The sequence below is a fragment of the Olea europaea genome, unplaced genomic scaffold (assembly GCF_002742605.1).
Source record: "Olea europaea var. sylvestris unplaced genomic scaffold, O_europaea_v1 scaffold1439, whole genome shotgun sequence".
NCBI classification, from domain to species: domain Eukaryota; kingdom Viridiplantae; phylum Streptophyta; class Magnoliopsida; order Lamiales; family Oleaceae; genus Olea; species Olea europaea.
The window spans coordinates 36,296-50,955 of record NW_019231930.1 but is presented as its reverse complement, the minus strand read 5'-3'; the positions used below and the strand labels follow the sequence as shown (position 1 = coordinate 50,955).

At 33.5% G+C, this 14,660-nt stretch overlaps 1 protein-coding gene across 2 annotated transcripts; it reads right to left on the bottom strand.

Annotated features, from left to right (window-relative positions):
- Nucleotides 1-6,298: 6,298 nt before the first annotated feature.
- Nucleotides 6,299-9,732, bottom strand: LOC111376036 (protein LONGIFOLIA 1-like). 2 transcript variants are annotated; one of them, XM_022998961.1, is made up of 3 exons: nt 8,280-9,732; nt 8,020-8,218; nt 6,299-7,133 (listed from the first exon to the last, which is right to left on the bottom strand). In XM_022998961.1, exons 1-3 carry the CDS (start codon nt 9,624-9,626, stop codon nt 6,562-6,564), a joined length of 2,118 nt encoding a protein of 705 aa, XP_022854729.1. In that variant the 5' UTR covers nt 9,627-9,732; the 3' UTR covers nt 6,299-6,561. The 2 variants fall into 2 exon arrangements, with proteins under 2 accessions (XP_022854729.1, XP_022854730.1); XM_022998962.1 differs by having other exon boundaries at nt 8,020-8,200.
- Nucleotides 9,733-14,660: the final 4,928 nt, after the last annotated feature.

Genomic DNA, 14,660 nt, shown 5'->3' with positions numbered 1-14,660 from the left:
ATAGAGGATGAAAGATCATAGTGAAGTGATATGCCTCAAATTCCGCAATGTTACAAAGGGAAGCATCTCTTGCTATCGCTAGCCTGTAGTTTGCCTCTCGCTCGAGCGCCAATGTCAATTTTTTTAATAGAATATTTTTTGTTCGTCTGTCGCTTGAAAGTCCCATCATTTAAGCGCTAGACAAGCGATGGAGTTAGGTAGTTTTTCTCGGCCAATTTTTTCTCTTTTTGCTTTCAATATTTGGATTGCAATTTTCCATTCATCCGAAATTCATTTTGAAATTCCAAATATACCACGATAATCTACTCATGAGTAGAACAAGTTAGGCTATTTACATTCATAATTTGACCATCGGATCAAGTCCGAATATTTGTTCGAAATTGACACGAAAGTCACTTTTCCACGATTCTTGATTTTAACATTTAACCAATTTTTCTCAATTTCAAACCAATTTCCAACAACTTGTACTTCTACGATATTAATGAATAAGATAAAGAAAAAAAAATTTCGTCCTTGCATACATTTAGTGTATATCTTAGAAATGCCTTCGTCCAAAATAAACCGGAAATCCATTGAAAATGACTGCTAAAGTTGGAATTCACTGATAAGTATGTTTTTACACACTTATTTGGTTCACAAACATGACTTAAACATGGATAAAATGGTTGAATTGTGGCTTAATCCTATTAAATTCATGCAATGTAGGTATTTCAATGGAAATTGTGGAATTCAGGAGAAAAGAGCCGAAGAAGGACCAAAACGTAACAAAGTGATAGTTCGAGGACCAAAGGTGCAAATATTGAGAAGTTGAGCTAAATGCAAAACAAGAGTAACAACATGCCGAGTATGAGCTTAAGGACAAAGCAAAACAATTTGAGGGAGAAAGTATTGAAGAGGGACTGAAATGAAGACAATTGAAAGTTGGAGGACTAAAGCGCAAATACTCGAAAGATGAGCCGAATGATTCGGGGGGTTTTCTGCAGTTTCCTTTTTCGACTCCAACTCTTTTTTTTAACCTAATTTGGACGCGATATAAGAGAAAAATACATCCAGAAGAGAGGGGGCACACGGTTTTGGGAGAAAAGAGGTACACAATAACATCAAGATTCAAGAAATTATGCAAGAAGGAGGAGGATTTCATCAAGATTGAAGATTTCAACCATCAATTATAATAGGGTGATGTCTTCTCCTTTATTCAATTTTTGTAATTTTCTTCAAAACATGATAGGCTAATTTTTTATTTCATTGGGAGTCGATGAACCTTTGATTTTTTTATAAATTCCTATATTTCATGAGTTTAATATAAATTGTCTTTGGAATAAATTGTTTGATTTATATTATTTTGATTGAATCCATGATTTATTGGCCATTTATTATGTGATTGTGATGGTTTATTCTTTACATTCGAAAGAAGTAGAATAGACTCGATATATATAAATTGACATAGGGTCCGATAGGGAATAGAAATATACCCCTATACTTTATGCAGTTCGATAATTGTTCATAAAATTTCATGCGTTTTTGCATGTTACATCATCCATAGAAATATAGGCTGATGATATGCAGAAATAGATCGAATATATATCGAGAGAGTATATTAGATAGGCGTAGGAACATTGAATTGACAATTTTCCATTGATTAATTGGATTTGTGAAATTAGGGTTTATAGAAATCAAATGGGGATTCGATATCCCAATAATTTTATTTCAACTTATTTCTACAATTTAATTTACAACATTGCATATTTACAATTTAATTCGTAGTTTGATTTATCAATTTAGTGAAATTTTGAAAGTAGGGTTCTTGATTTTGAAATTTGGGTTTTCAAATTTGAGGATTTTTCCCAAAATTAGGGCTTTTGCAAAATTAATCACCTTTCTACTCAATTGGTATCGGTTAAGGTCACAATAGTTAAATTAGAGTTAATTCAATTCTCATGGGAACGATACTTAGACTCATAGTCCATTTTACTACTTGCTAACGAACCGTACATTTGCGGTGGAATTTTAAAATTGAAAGAAATAAATACGTGAACATTCACCCTAACGTCTTAGATCGGAGAAAGAAAGTTAGTCAAACACGGTACGACAAAATTGAAAACAACATTGTTTTGCATTGCATATTACACTGTTTATATACATGTTTTGATACTCTTTAACTTCCATTATAACGAATTGAATATATTTTATAAGGAATTAGAGGATTATGTGACAATTTTTTTTTAGATATAGAATCACGGATTTGTACAAAATCCATCTTATTTTCGTTCAAATGTTATGAGATCAACAATTTCATAAGCTTGGGCTTATGTGAAAACGTCCCAGCACATGAAAAAACTTGGAGTTAGCCATCTCGTATTGAATTATGGATGAATTTTATATTCAAATGCAATTCCTATGTTAATATTTTTATCACGTAGTATTACTACCTCGTCCCACCTCAAGTAAAGCTTCCACTGACCAATAATGAACTCACACTGCTATACTCATAAATTACCATCTGGCAAAGGTCCCAATAACGGAGGAGAAATTGACATCCCTACACTACAAAGTTTGGACATGTCTAAAAGAATTTTGGACGTATAACTGCACCGGTTCAGGCCTCTTTGATCAACACTTCATACAGAGAAAAAAATGTAGCCATCAATTAAACAAAGGACATATCAATGGCATGTCATGTGCCAATGCCAGAACCATCCACAGATCCAATGCATACAAGGATAAGTTTGTGCCCCTTTAAGATAACATAGGACCCATGCCCTTGCATTGTTAGAGAAAGCACGATAGTAAAGAAGTAGTAGATCATACTGCATAACAAGCATGTACAAATATATTTAAACTTGTATATGTCAAGTTACGAAAATAACATAGTGGACAAAATACATTTGTACCATGTATTTCTCCTCTCTCCCTCTTGTACATGTATATGACACGATTGTTTTCGTCGGACTATACTAGATTAGGCAAAACAACCAATCAAGTTTTGTCACACGTTCTTCTTCTTAATTTCTATTGGATCTTATTCAATCTAGCATACTAAACATCTTTGTGATAGAATCATGCCATCATACATTTTGCAATCTAAATATGAAGTTATTGGTCGAACAATTGAAACACGACCTTCCATCTATAAGCAACATTAAATCGAGATACCTAAATAGAACATTAGTTTGCTATGGTGAAATGTTCAATTTTAGAATGACAAATATGTACGTGTAATATATAAATGATATCCCTAAGAATCGATGTTTAGCTTCTGCAATTAGAGAAAAAATGGGATTAAGGGAGAGTGGCCGAGAAAGATGGGCCATTCATGAAATTAGAGGGGCCACAAAGCCCGTAATGGAACAAGATAGAGAGTAGCCCGCATGAAAAGGAGAAAACAGTTTGTAAACATACATGTCTTATCTCTTTAGGCTTCAGCAATTAACCCTACCTTATTTTAGCCTTCTCTGGTATCAATTATGCAAGTGACAAATGATTAAAAGATAACATGTCAAAAAAAGAAGAAAAAAATCATTCCCCAGCCCAAAACTTCAAAAATCTTGACAATCTTGTCCTCGGCGTGCTCAATTTCGTCTTTAGACCAAAGAAGATGATAGGCCACTACAATGCATAAATTTTTTTGAATTTTTTATTTCTTTAAAATTATCAAATATTGTTCGATCTATCTTATCAAACAGGAGAAAAAAAAGAAGATTGATTTGTCCTACTCATTTTTTGGATTGGTCCACTATGAGCTTTCAAGTATACCCATTAATTAACAACTGAAAAGTGCCTTTAGTTTCCCCACCTTAAAAGGGTTTTATTCCTTCACATGGTGGCCCAATTCTAGTTTTGATAATGTAGGCCCATTTCTTTGTTCAATCCTACTAAAGTAAACTTAGCATTACTACTATTGTCTTTGGATTTCAACTTTGATAGAATGCCGTTTTGTAACGTTGAATGTGTGTTAGAATGACGTTTCTTTGATAGAATGCCATTTTGTAACGTTGAACTCATGTTAGAATCATGTTTCAATGAAAAAGACGAATAGTAGCTCTGCTCATAAAAATTGTTATTCGGGTTTTGAGGTTCAGGAACAAACTTATACGTGAGATTAAAATAAAGAAAGAGTTCCCCTCTTAATACAAGTCGAAAGTTATTTTCAAAAGACGAATAGTAGCTCAATTTGGAAGATTGTAATTCGAGTTTAGAAGTTTAGGAACAAACTTATATGTGCGAATTGAAACAAAAAGAGAGTGCCACTCTTAATATAAGTCGAAAGTTATTTTTAAAAATAAATAATTTTTTTACTGATTATAAGTAAAACAAATTTTACTTATTTTTAGAGTTGGTCAAATCTTTGAAGATTTCAATGCATCTTTGTAAGAAATTAATAACGATTGTCAGAATGTGACGTCTGAGAATAATTAATCACAAGATTTTAGCAAAAAGAGCCAATATGATTTCAGTCAAAGGCACCTTGACCCTTCAACTTTCAGAGCCACATCGATTCACGAAATTTTTGCATACACATCCTAGCTGTTATTCTTGTGATAAGTGACAACCAAGCCTACATTGTCTAGATATTTGAACTTAGTTAAAAAGGTTGAACTCCAACCTTAAGGGCCTCCACTGATCTTGTCCTGAATCATCGTGGAGGAGGTAAATCGAAGGATGTGCCTCCCAGGAGCCAGGATGGAGAGCACATGGATAGGCCAAGGCTGTTAACCCATATGGTAACTCCCGCTTGCAACAAAGCCAATTCCACCTTACGGGGAATCGAATTCTGCACACTGCCGTGCTGAACCCTATCCGCCCTCCCTTTTGCCACTGGGAGATATGCGGCAACTTAGTTTGTAAATATTGGAATTACTGAAGGGGTCTTTGAGAGCCGATGTAAAAATGCATTTTAAAATAGTAAATTGATGAAAAATGTGTGATTAAAAAATGAGGAAAAGCTCTTTATTTACGTATAATACTATTTTAATAAAAAATGTGTGATTAAAAAAAGAGATGAAAGAATGAGTACCAAACAGGGCAATATGATCAAGCCAGTTTGTGAGAGAGTCAGAGAGTGTGAAAATCACCTTTTTTTTCTTTTTTTTTTAATATTCTTTTTTACACTTATTTTCAATCATACACTTAAAAAAAATTGTGTTTTACATCTTTTCATAACTTTTTTAAATAATCACTTTCACATAAGCTGATAAGCACTAATTCCACAAAAATCGAGTTGAACTCTAAATATTTAGATTCATTACGTGGTTTGAGCTTGAAAATTTTACTTATAAGTAAATAAGTTTCGAAAGAAATAATTTTATAGGTTGATATAAATAGGTTACCTATTTTCATCAGTCACTTTCTTTCCTATGCTAACACCAAATGTAGAAAACTCGTGACAGAAAGATTAGTTGAAGGCTTAATAGTACGTATAACAATTATTGTTCATCAATATCTTGCTATCATAGGAGAAAAAGATAAGTTGCATTGGAAGTAAAGATAAGCTTTGCTAGCGGCACATCATCAAGAATGGATTCAATCAATAGATTGCCAAATCTCACATGAAAATGTTTAGACCCATCGTTTGATTTAATAAAATTAATATTTTTAGTAGATTTTGATAAAAATTTGATAAAACGTGTAGCTAAAAAATTGTGACTTCCATGATTTTGTGGGGAGGCATCAATGGTTGCTGCCCCATGGCCAATTTGAAGGGGCTGAAGTTCAATGTAGAGGCTTCTGGTTCTTAAGTTATAGCAACATTGAGAAACATCCAACAACTAGTTTAAAAATGAAATTGAAGAAAATGATTTTAAAGAAATGAAGAACAAATAGGGACTATATACACTTATTACATTAAAAGTAATGTTATTTACTCCCACTGGAATTATAACTTGACGTTAATGTAATATTAAATTATAAGTAAAATTATATGGATAATTTAATTCCACATTTCATTTAACCTATCACCTAACACTATATAGACGAGAGTTACACTCCCAACAAGGCCAAAATAGCATTATTCTTACGTTAATTGCACGAGCGTGATAGTCACGTTCAATCTTGATAAAGCCGCAAGTCTTTACCAAGTTAGTGCCTCAAATATACCAGACCTACTCTTAAGTATTGCCCGAATCAATCAATTCATGTACAACTAGATTCAGTCCCCATACATTGGTGAGGACCCAAATGTCGTAGGCGTGCTCAAACTGGGACATCCTCTTGCCCATCATTTTCAGAGCTCAAACCTTAATGAAGTAAAAAAATACTATTAGATTTTGAACACAAAATGAACTGGGTTTTCACTCCCGAATTCCAACAAATATGTCCTTTATCAAACAAAAATGTACCGATCACATGATAGCCCATAATTCCTTTTTGGCAACATCACACATGCAATAAAAATACGGGTTCTGCAATCTTGATTTTTGTGTTTTTACAGCTTGCAAAAGTGAAAAAGTGACCGTTGTAGATGTTGCCCAATTATCAGCATTAAAGAAATCAAGAAACAGTAAGATCTGAACAAATCACAGCAAAATACTAATGGTAAGTAAGAACACAAAAGTCCCTTTTCCCTTAGAAAACCAACTTCTTCCTAGGCATACCGCACAATTTGCTTTTGCTAGCTAATAAGGCGAGATCCTGTATTGTTTCGCCGATCAAATCCTTGAATATTAACCGTTCGATGTCCAAAACCGCCTCCGACATCCCCACAGGAGAATCTCCCCACCTGTTGATCGCATCCCCAGCGAGGTCTTTTTTCAGAATCCCACATATGGCCTCGAACATATTATCTTCGACTGTATCCCTCTCTCGAATTCTTTGGAATTCAGACCAAACATTTTCAAGGGTCCATGATATGGACTTCCACGGAGGCAACTGTCTGTTCCAGTCGAGAATTTCATTAGTCGTGTCGAAAATTAATTTTCTTTCGAGTCTAGAGACTTTGGAAGTGTCCTTCCCCTCGAGATACTGTTGCTTCTCTAGTAACATAAATATATCCGAACCCTCTGGGAGATAATGAGATGCTTTCAATATATCACACATGTAAACAAAATCAGAGTCTTCTGATATTTCTTCATATTTTGCTTGTTGCATTGGGGAAATAACTGGAGTCCATATCTCTTCCTCCAACTCACCTGATTGATCTGTTACATTATCAAACATAAAAAAAAAGTTGGTTCAGTTAATTGCTATATCTACTGAAACGAGAAAAATCACAGTCGCTTGTACGAATTTTAACTCTCGTACTAAAGTCGTTCAAACACTCAAGGAACTGAAATATAAAGTAATTTTACGTTCAGACAGTAAATGCGGAATCTAGTATCCTTATTCAAACTTGGATTATGTGGTCACAAAATCTAATTCCTCTTCCTATCTTATAATGAAAAAATCAGTACGCCTTCTGAAAGGACCACGTAAAAAGATATTTGTGGCCACAAGCGTCCATTCTTAAAAAATTCCACATTTCTTGAGATCAGATTTTGGTACCCACAATCCACGACTAAATTTGTCACAAATATTTCAAAATTCGCTACAATTAGTCGAACCTCACATTATTCTCGAAAATTTTGAGTTAGTTCGGAAAAAAGCCATAAATTGAAATTAGTTAATTAGGTGAGTCGAACAGAATATTATTATTCATTGTAATTTTATTTGGAAGTTGAGTACTGTACTTAAGTCCATAAATGACATTGACTTTTCGTGTAATACGACGCCGTCGTCGCCATATGTTCTCTTTCCCACGTGACTTACGTACGCCCTCGTCATGTGCTACATTTTCCAACCTATTCTCCTAACCCTACAAACTAAACCCTTACTCGCTAGCCAGTTCTCCTCCAATGGACATTCAGCAGCCACTAATTTCATATCAGATTGCTAGAATTATAGCAGAAGAACTAAATTCAATTTAATACTATTTAAATGTAATTATTAATTATGGAATATAATACAATTTAATTATTAATTATGGAATAGTAAATAACTCGATTCATCAGTTTTTGCGGTTTAGCCTCTTAGGAGAGAAATGATTACCTTTGAAATCAATGCGACGTTTCATTGTGATCGGCGAAGGTGATGGTGACTCGAACGAGTCAAGAACGGAGACCGGACTCGGTTGCGAATCGGTTGCGTTCATTTCGGCTATGCTGTTGAGCAGTTTATCGCACCTATCCAGTAAACTCCTTCCATCTTTGTGTTCCGCCATTTTTGGCCTCTGTGATTGACATTTCCACTATAATGGAGTTAATTAGATGTAAAATTTGAATTAATTAATAAACTGAAATGAGCATTACCTCTGTATCGGTGTGAGAAGATGTACTGGCGGTGCTTTCAGAAACGGTGGAGGATTCATCCTCCATGACGATGGCAGTGATTTTCTCTTTCTGATGACTCTCAGCTGTGGATTTCTTATTCCTTGGCGACCGATTCGTGACGGTTAGATGTGATCCACTTTTTCTTGTATTCAGCTTCGGCGAGTGAATGTGAGAAAGTTTCTGATTATGTGTTGACTCGTTAGCTCTGCTACGAGTTTCAACGCTTAACGGCTTAGGTTTGTTGAGCGAGTTTGACCGCTTCTCATTACTCTCACTCCGAGCTGGTGCGCTTGAGCTTCTAGCTTGCCTCGTAGGGCTCCTCACATTACGTTCAGGACGGGGACTCACTTCTCCTGCGATGCCAAGATTCCGGCGAATTCCTTGATTTCGGTCATTCAAAGGCGAACAACCATTTCCTGGTTTACGGTTGGTTGGAGACGCCATTGGTGATCTCGAAGGTTTCATCACCACCACTGGTGATGTATCGTAAACGATGTTCCTGTTACTGATTTGAGATTGCTCGGAAGGTTTCCTGGAATGAAGGAGTCCTTTAAGTTGGAGCGCCTCAAGGATTTGTTTCCGTGTTTCCAAATCTTTAGAAGGTTCATCGATTCCTCTCATTCTCAATCTCTTCTCAATCTCGCCGTTGATTGAAACGGTCTGCTTTGGCTCCGGAAAAATGTCACCGGAATCAAAGAAGCTTTTCGGGTGAAGTGGAGTCTTCCACGTCCATGGATTTACAATTCCTTGGTTCAGTCCCTTTCGATCCTCAACCTCATTAACATACCTGAATGGATCGACATAACGTGTGACCTCAAAAGCGCCATTGTCTTTCACTGCATAGTTGGGAAGAGATTGAATTGGTTGCTTCAAATGGAAATTGTTACCGTCCATGATAAATCGAGAATGGAAAATATCTCTTGACACTCTTGATTCAGAGGCGGATCTTCGGAGCTCGGGCTTCTTTTCGTGCTCCATATTTGATGAAGCTGGCAATTGCTCGAGGCCCATGAGCCTTGCAATGACACTTGGTGATCGGTTTAGTTGGCTGTCGGCCGCCATTACATTTTCCGCACTGCCGCACACGATGGTGCTTGTGCGGATCTCTTTCTGGTGAAGGCTACCCTTGGAGTCAGTGGTGGCTCTGCTATCCAATGAAAGCCTTGGGGCTTCTTTGCTGAACTTCCACGTAGACTTCGTACCTTCTTTGAATGGTAATATATGCAGTGGGAGGGGTGATTTTGGCCGCAAATCCGGCGCCGGAGATCTCATTTCCTCTGACGGAGACACTTTAGGTGGTTCTTGGCTTGGCTTTCCCAATTCCATTGATATCACCGGGGATGTAGCTGCTGATGTTCCCGATTCAGATGAAGTAACGACACTCTGAATTCCAAAAATTAATAAAATCAGGCAATTAGAAATTTCTAACGTACTGGAATCTTGAAATGTTTTAATAATCTTCCTACGTGGGATACTACATTTTTAAAAGGTACTTCTTTTCTAATATTTTAGTGGTTTTTCAATGTGTGATACTACTCAATTGTCAGTTCTAAGTGTTTACTAGTTTATTTTATTATTTTCACCAAAAATCATAGTCTAAACAAAATGAAAATAAAAAACAATATCAATTTTAACAAAGTAAATTATTTTTGGACATATTAATTATTAGTTTTTGATGTTATAAAACAAATTACTATAGTTATTTTTATTTTATTTTATTTTAATTAATAAAAAATTAAACATCTTTGAATATTTCAAGTAAAAATATTATACTATTATCTAATATTATTTTTTATTTGAAAATTATGCGTAAAGCATAATATAAGTTTCAAAATGGAAAAAAATTATGTTTAATAAATTATGATATAATATATAAAATTTATAATATTATTATAATAAATCGGATTGGATCGACATATATCAATATTTGCTCCATTTAGTTAACAGATTATCGAATTCGGATCTTAATCGAATTATCGGATTGAAACCTTAAATCCATCGCCCATTAATTTCATCGGATTTGGATCGGATTCGGATCAAAATTCAATTCATTGACAGCCCTAGTTGCACATATAGGTATGGTTACCGTCCATGGGATAAGTCGTGAAACGTGTCAGTTACTAGTGCTCTTGTGTCGTGGAGGTTGAATTTGGGCTCTTCAAGAATTAACGTAAATAATAATTTGTTTTCTATTATTTATTTTATTAATTACACTTTTTAACATAATAAAAAAATTTATTCTTAAAAAAATCAACTTCAATAGCTAAATAAGTAAACTAATTATTTATGAAAAATACTTTTCGACTCATAGAATTGTTGTTCAATTCTTTTGAACTCGATTCGTTTCCAAGAATTCCACACTTATGGAATATAGTGATGTGGTAAACGAAAAGACAGATTCTTTTGCTAATTTCTTTAAATTAGATTTTATATAGTCCATTTAAAATAAATATGAGGTATATGCCATAGGTAGGAAGATGTCCGTGAAAGACACTCGGCATAATGATACATCGTCTTTTTCCTAGTGAAATATTCAACTTTATTGGAGCTTTCTACAAACACAATAAAATGAATTTTGTGCATATTAATAGAAAATGATTGATGCATACAATCTTAATAAATGTATAAGAAAAAGACATTCGATTTTTCGATTGTTGTAAAACAGTAAAATTAGTTGTAATGTTATCATTATTTCTAAAACAATATATTTATCCAATTCTATCCTATTCTATAATTCAAAATGGTTTCTTTGGAGTAAAAGCGAGTGGTGGCATAGGATGGTATAATTGATTATAATTACATGAACCAATTTAATTTTAAGCATGGAGTGTAAGGAGATATTAAGAGAATCTTGAGAAGAAAAGTGAGAGCTAATATAATAAAAAGAAGACATAGTAATATGGAATTACGTAGCATTAAACTTCACTTTCACTTCTACCGTCCCTCCAGTCTTCTTTTGATAGAAGTACGTTTTGAGAAAGTCACTTTAGACCAATTTTTTCTAAAATATTTTTTAACTGGACAAAGACTTGTAGAATTGATCATTTGGACTTCGGTGACAACATTGAGACTTAGCTCATTGTCCCTTTTTTTAATTGACATATGATTAAAAACAAAAAAAACAAAAATTCAAGTTAAAATTCTTAGATTTTTACTGTTTTTCTAGTTATTTCTGAATGGTACTGACAGAAAGAAGCCTACATGGATTGGAAAATGACTAATAATGTTGATTCAACTCCAAAACCGTTGCCCATAAAATCGCACAGTTTTCATTTACGTATGAAACAACACAACAGTAATAAATGTTCTCACTCTTGATATCTGACAGTAAGCACAGACCTTGAAATGTTATGTCAATGGCAAAGTTGAAATACGGGAATTATGTATAAAGTATAAAGACTGGTATGATAACGAACTAGGGTGACTGATCAAAATTTATTTGAATGATAAGTCACAAACTTGTTGACATGAAATATCAACCCAATGAGTGGCCTATTAGGTCTAGAATTGTATATGGTAGATCAGGTTGAATTGGGTCCAAGTCATTTTAAGAATTGTCCAACACAATAACACTTTTCCGTGGTCACGACAAGGAAAGTTAAGGTTATGAATTGCTCGTGAAGTTGGTCAGAAGTTAATTGACACTTTACAACTCGAGCTACATATCGACATGTCTAATCTCAAAACAAAGTCACATGTTTCAATTAGGACAAAGCAAACTTAAATGAAGATAGTTATACTACAACATTAATATCAAGCTCGAATAAAAATAAATAGAGACAATTTACGATTTATTTATTTGTCAGTATTTTGAATATATGGAATAAGATGAACATTTCTATCTAGGGGACATTTATTCTCATCTAAAAATCCAAGGCCAATTTTGGGTACATTCATTTTCTCACAATGACGGTTTCTAGCAACGAGTCTTTTCGACTCAAACGGAGGTATCTTCTCAGCTACTTGTGTAATGTCGTCATTCTATGTTATGAACTACTACATCTTTATTTTTAATCAATCAACGTCGAGCATTTAATGTAATATGTCAATCAAATAAACATAACATGAGAACGAAAATTTATTAAAAATATTTAAATCCATTTATTTATTATATTTTCTAGTACTTATCTTTGCTTATAAGATCATCAAATGTGCATAAATTAACATCTAAAGTCAATATACGACTTTATCTTGTTCTTAATTAATAATTTATATTCATTTTCAAGAAATTTATTTATCCATATATTTTCATCTGATTTTATTATAATAGTTTATTATTGGACTGCCCATATGATCTAATTGCTGACTTATCCATACGCAATCCCACATTGTGAATTGTGTAAAAGACAATTTTGCTTAGAGTATACATAATTGACATTTAATTCCAAATTCCCAAGCATATAAACAGTTTCAACCATCCATTGATGTATGTGGAGCTACTATCACCCATCACCTACGTCGAAGTTTTATTTCTTCGATGAAAGTTATATTCGAGCTCGATTGAGTACCATTAAAATGCTAAAAATGTATTTTTGAATCGTAAATTGATAGAGAATATATTGTTAAAAAATAAGATTTTTTTTAAAAAATTTATATGTAATATTATTTTATTGAAAAATATGTGATTAAAAAGGAGAGATTTTAAAATGTATTTTGTAAAACACAGGGGATCAAACAAGCTCATAGCATCGAGACTTGAATTATTATAAAACACTAAAAAATTTGAAGATTATGTGCACCTGTAAATCTATTAGACGACCACTAGCCTTCACCACCCACCCTAAATTGCTAAACCTCATATTTGGGGCCGATGGTGGAGTAGTAGCATGTAAGTGAGTCGAGTTGATCGAGTAATTTATTCATTATAACATTTAAAATGTTAACACGTGTCTCTCACATCAGATTTTAATAGTTATTTGGATGAAAATTTGTCCATTAAAATCGACATTGCAATAAAATAGAAAAGTACAAAATCAAAAGTCTAGATTTAAAGTTGAAACCAAATTGCCACGATAGCTCAAAGATTAAAAACAATTAACACATTTTTTATCCCTAAACAAAAGTTTGCACTTTAAAACCATTAAATATTTCTTTATTTAGGCCTTTAGGGTTCATAATAAATTCATCTAATGTGTGCCCTAGTTTTGATACAATGCATGATGCCATATGAATGTATTTTTATTATAAAAATTGTTGATTGTATTGGATTGGATTTTGGGAACACTGAATCAATCATAAAAAGGGATTCTGATTCCTCTTCTCCTAGGGTTTAGCAGTTGGACCAATTTGAATACTGCTAATTTAACCATATATTAATTGCCTTAATTCCTAAAAATTGATTCGATCTACACAGATTTGATACATAAAAAATGATTCGATCTATACATATTCGATACGTAGAAAAAGATGAGACTTGACGCATAACACAACTTATCCATCTAGACTAATGAATCAATGATAGAGTTCGTCTTGAATCACCTTAAATTTGAATAGTTTTACTTAGAGGGTGTTTGGAAGCCATTTTTATGTAAAAATGTATTTTGGAATAGTAAATTGATGGAAAATGCATGGTTGAAAAATAAGGAAAAGTTTTTGATTTCTGTGTAATATTATTTTAACGAAGAATATGTGGTTGAAAGAAGAGAAAAAATGCATTTTGAAAAAAAGAATACCAAACAGGGCCTTAATCTTTACTCATATTGCACAGAGTGTATTAGTTGTCATCATTGTAGCAGCTAGAGGAGCTTTAGAGTATGTTTGGTACAGCTTAAAATCTAATTAAAATCAATTTTTTGACCGTTATTTCACTATTTCAACCGTCGTTTTTAATTCCCCTTTCACAAATAAGACCCGCTTTATCTCTAACATTCAAAAATCAATTAACAAAATCTCTACTAACCAAGCACTTAATCAGTTTTATTTAAGCCATTAAATAATAATCTTAGATGTCGGTCAAATTAATTCTTGATGGTATAAAAGTTTTCAATTCTGACAACAGTCAGAATGTAAAGAAATTTAATTAAAGGAAAAAAAAGTAGAACAACAAATCACCTAACATGCACGTTACATATTTCTCTAAAGTTATACAAACCACATGACAACCTATGTTTTAACTTAAAATAATAACTAAAGAGCCAAAACCAACTTGCATTTACAGTTCATAAACACCAAAAATTTAAATAATCAATCTATGATAGTAGCCATTGTATATTATTACATTTCGCGATAACTGTAGACGATTTTATCCTTGACGATATGTTCCTTGAAGGTTGAATTTTCATTTGTGATCTGGTGATTGGAACCTTATACCTCCTTTGTTAGCACTTACAGGGACAGATGGGGGGGGGGGGGGCTGGGGGG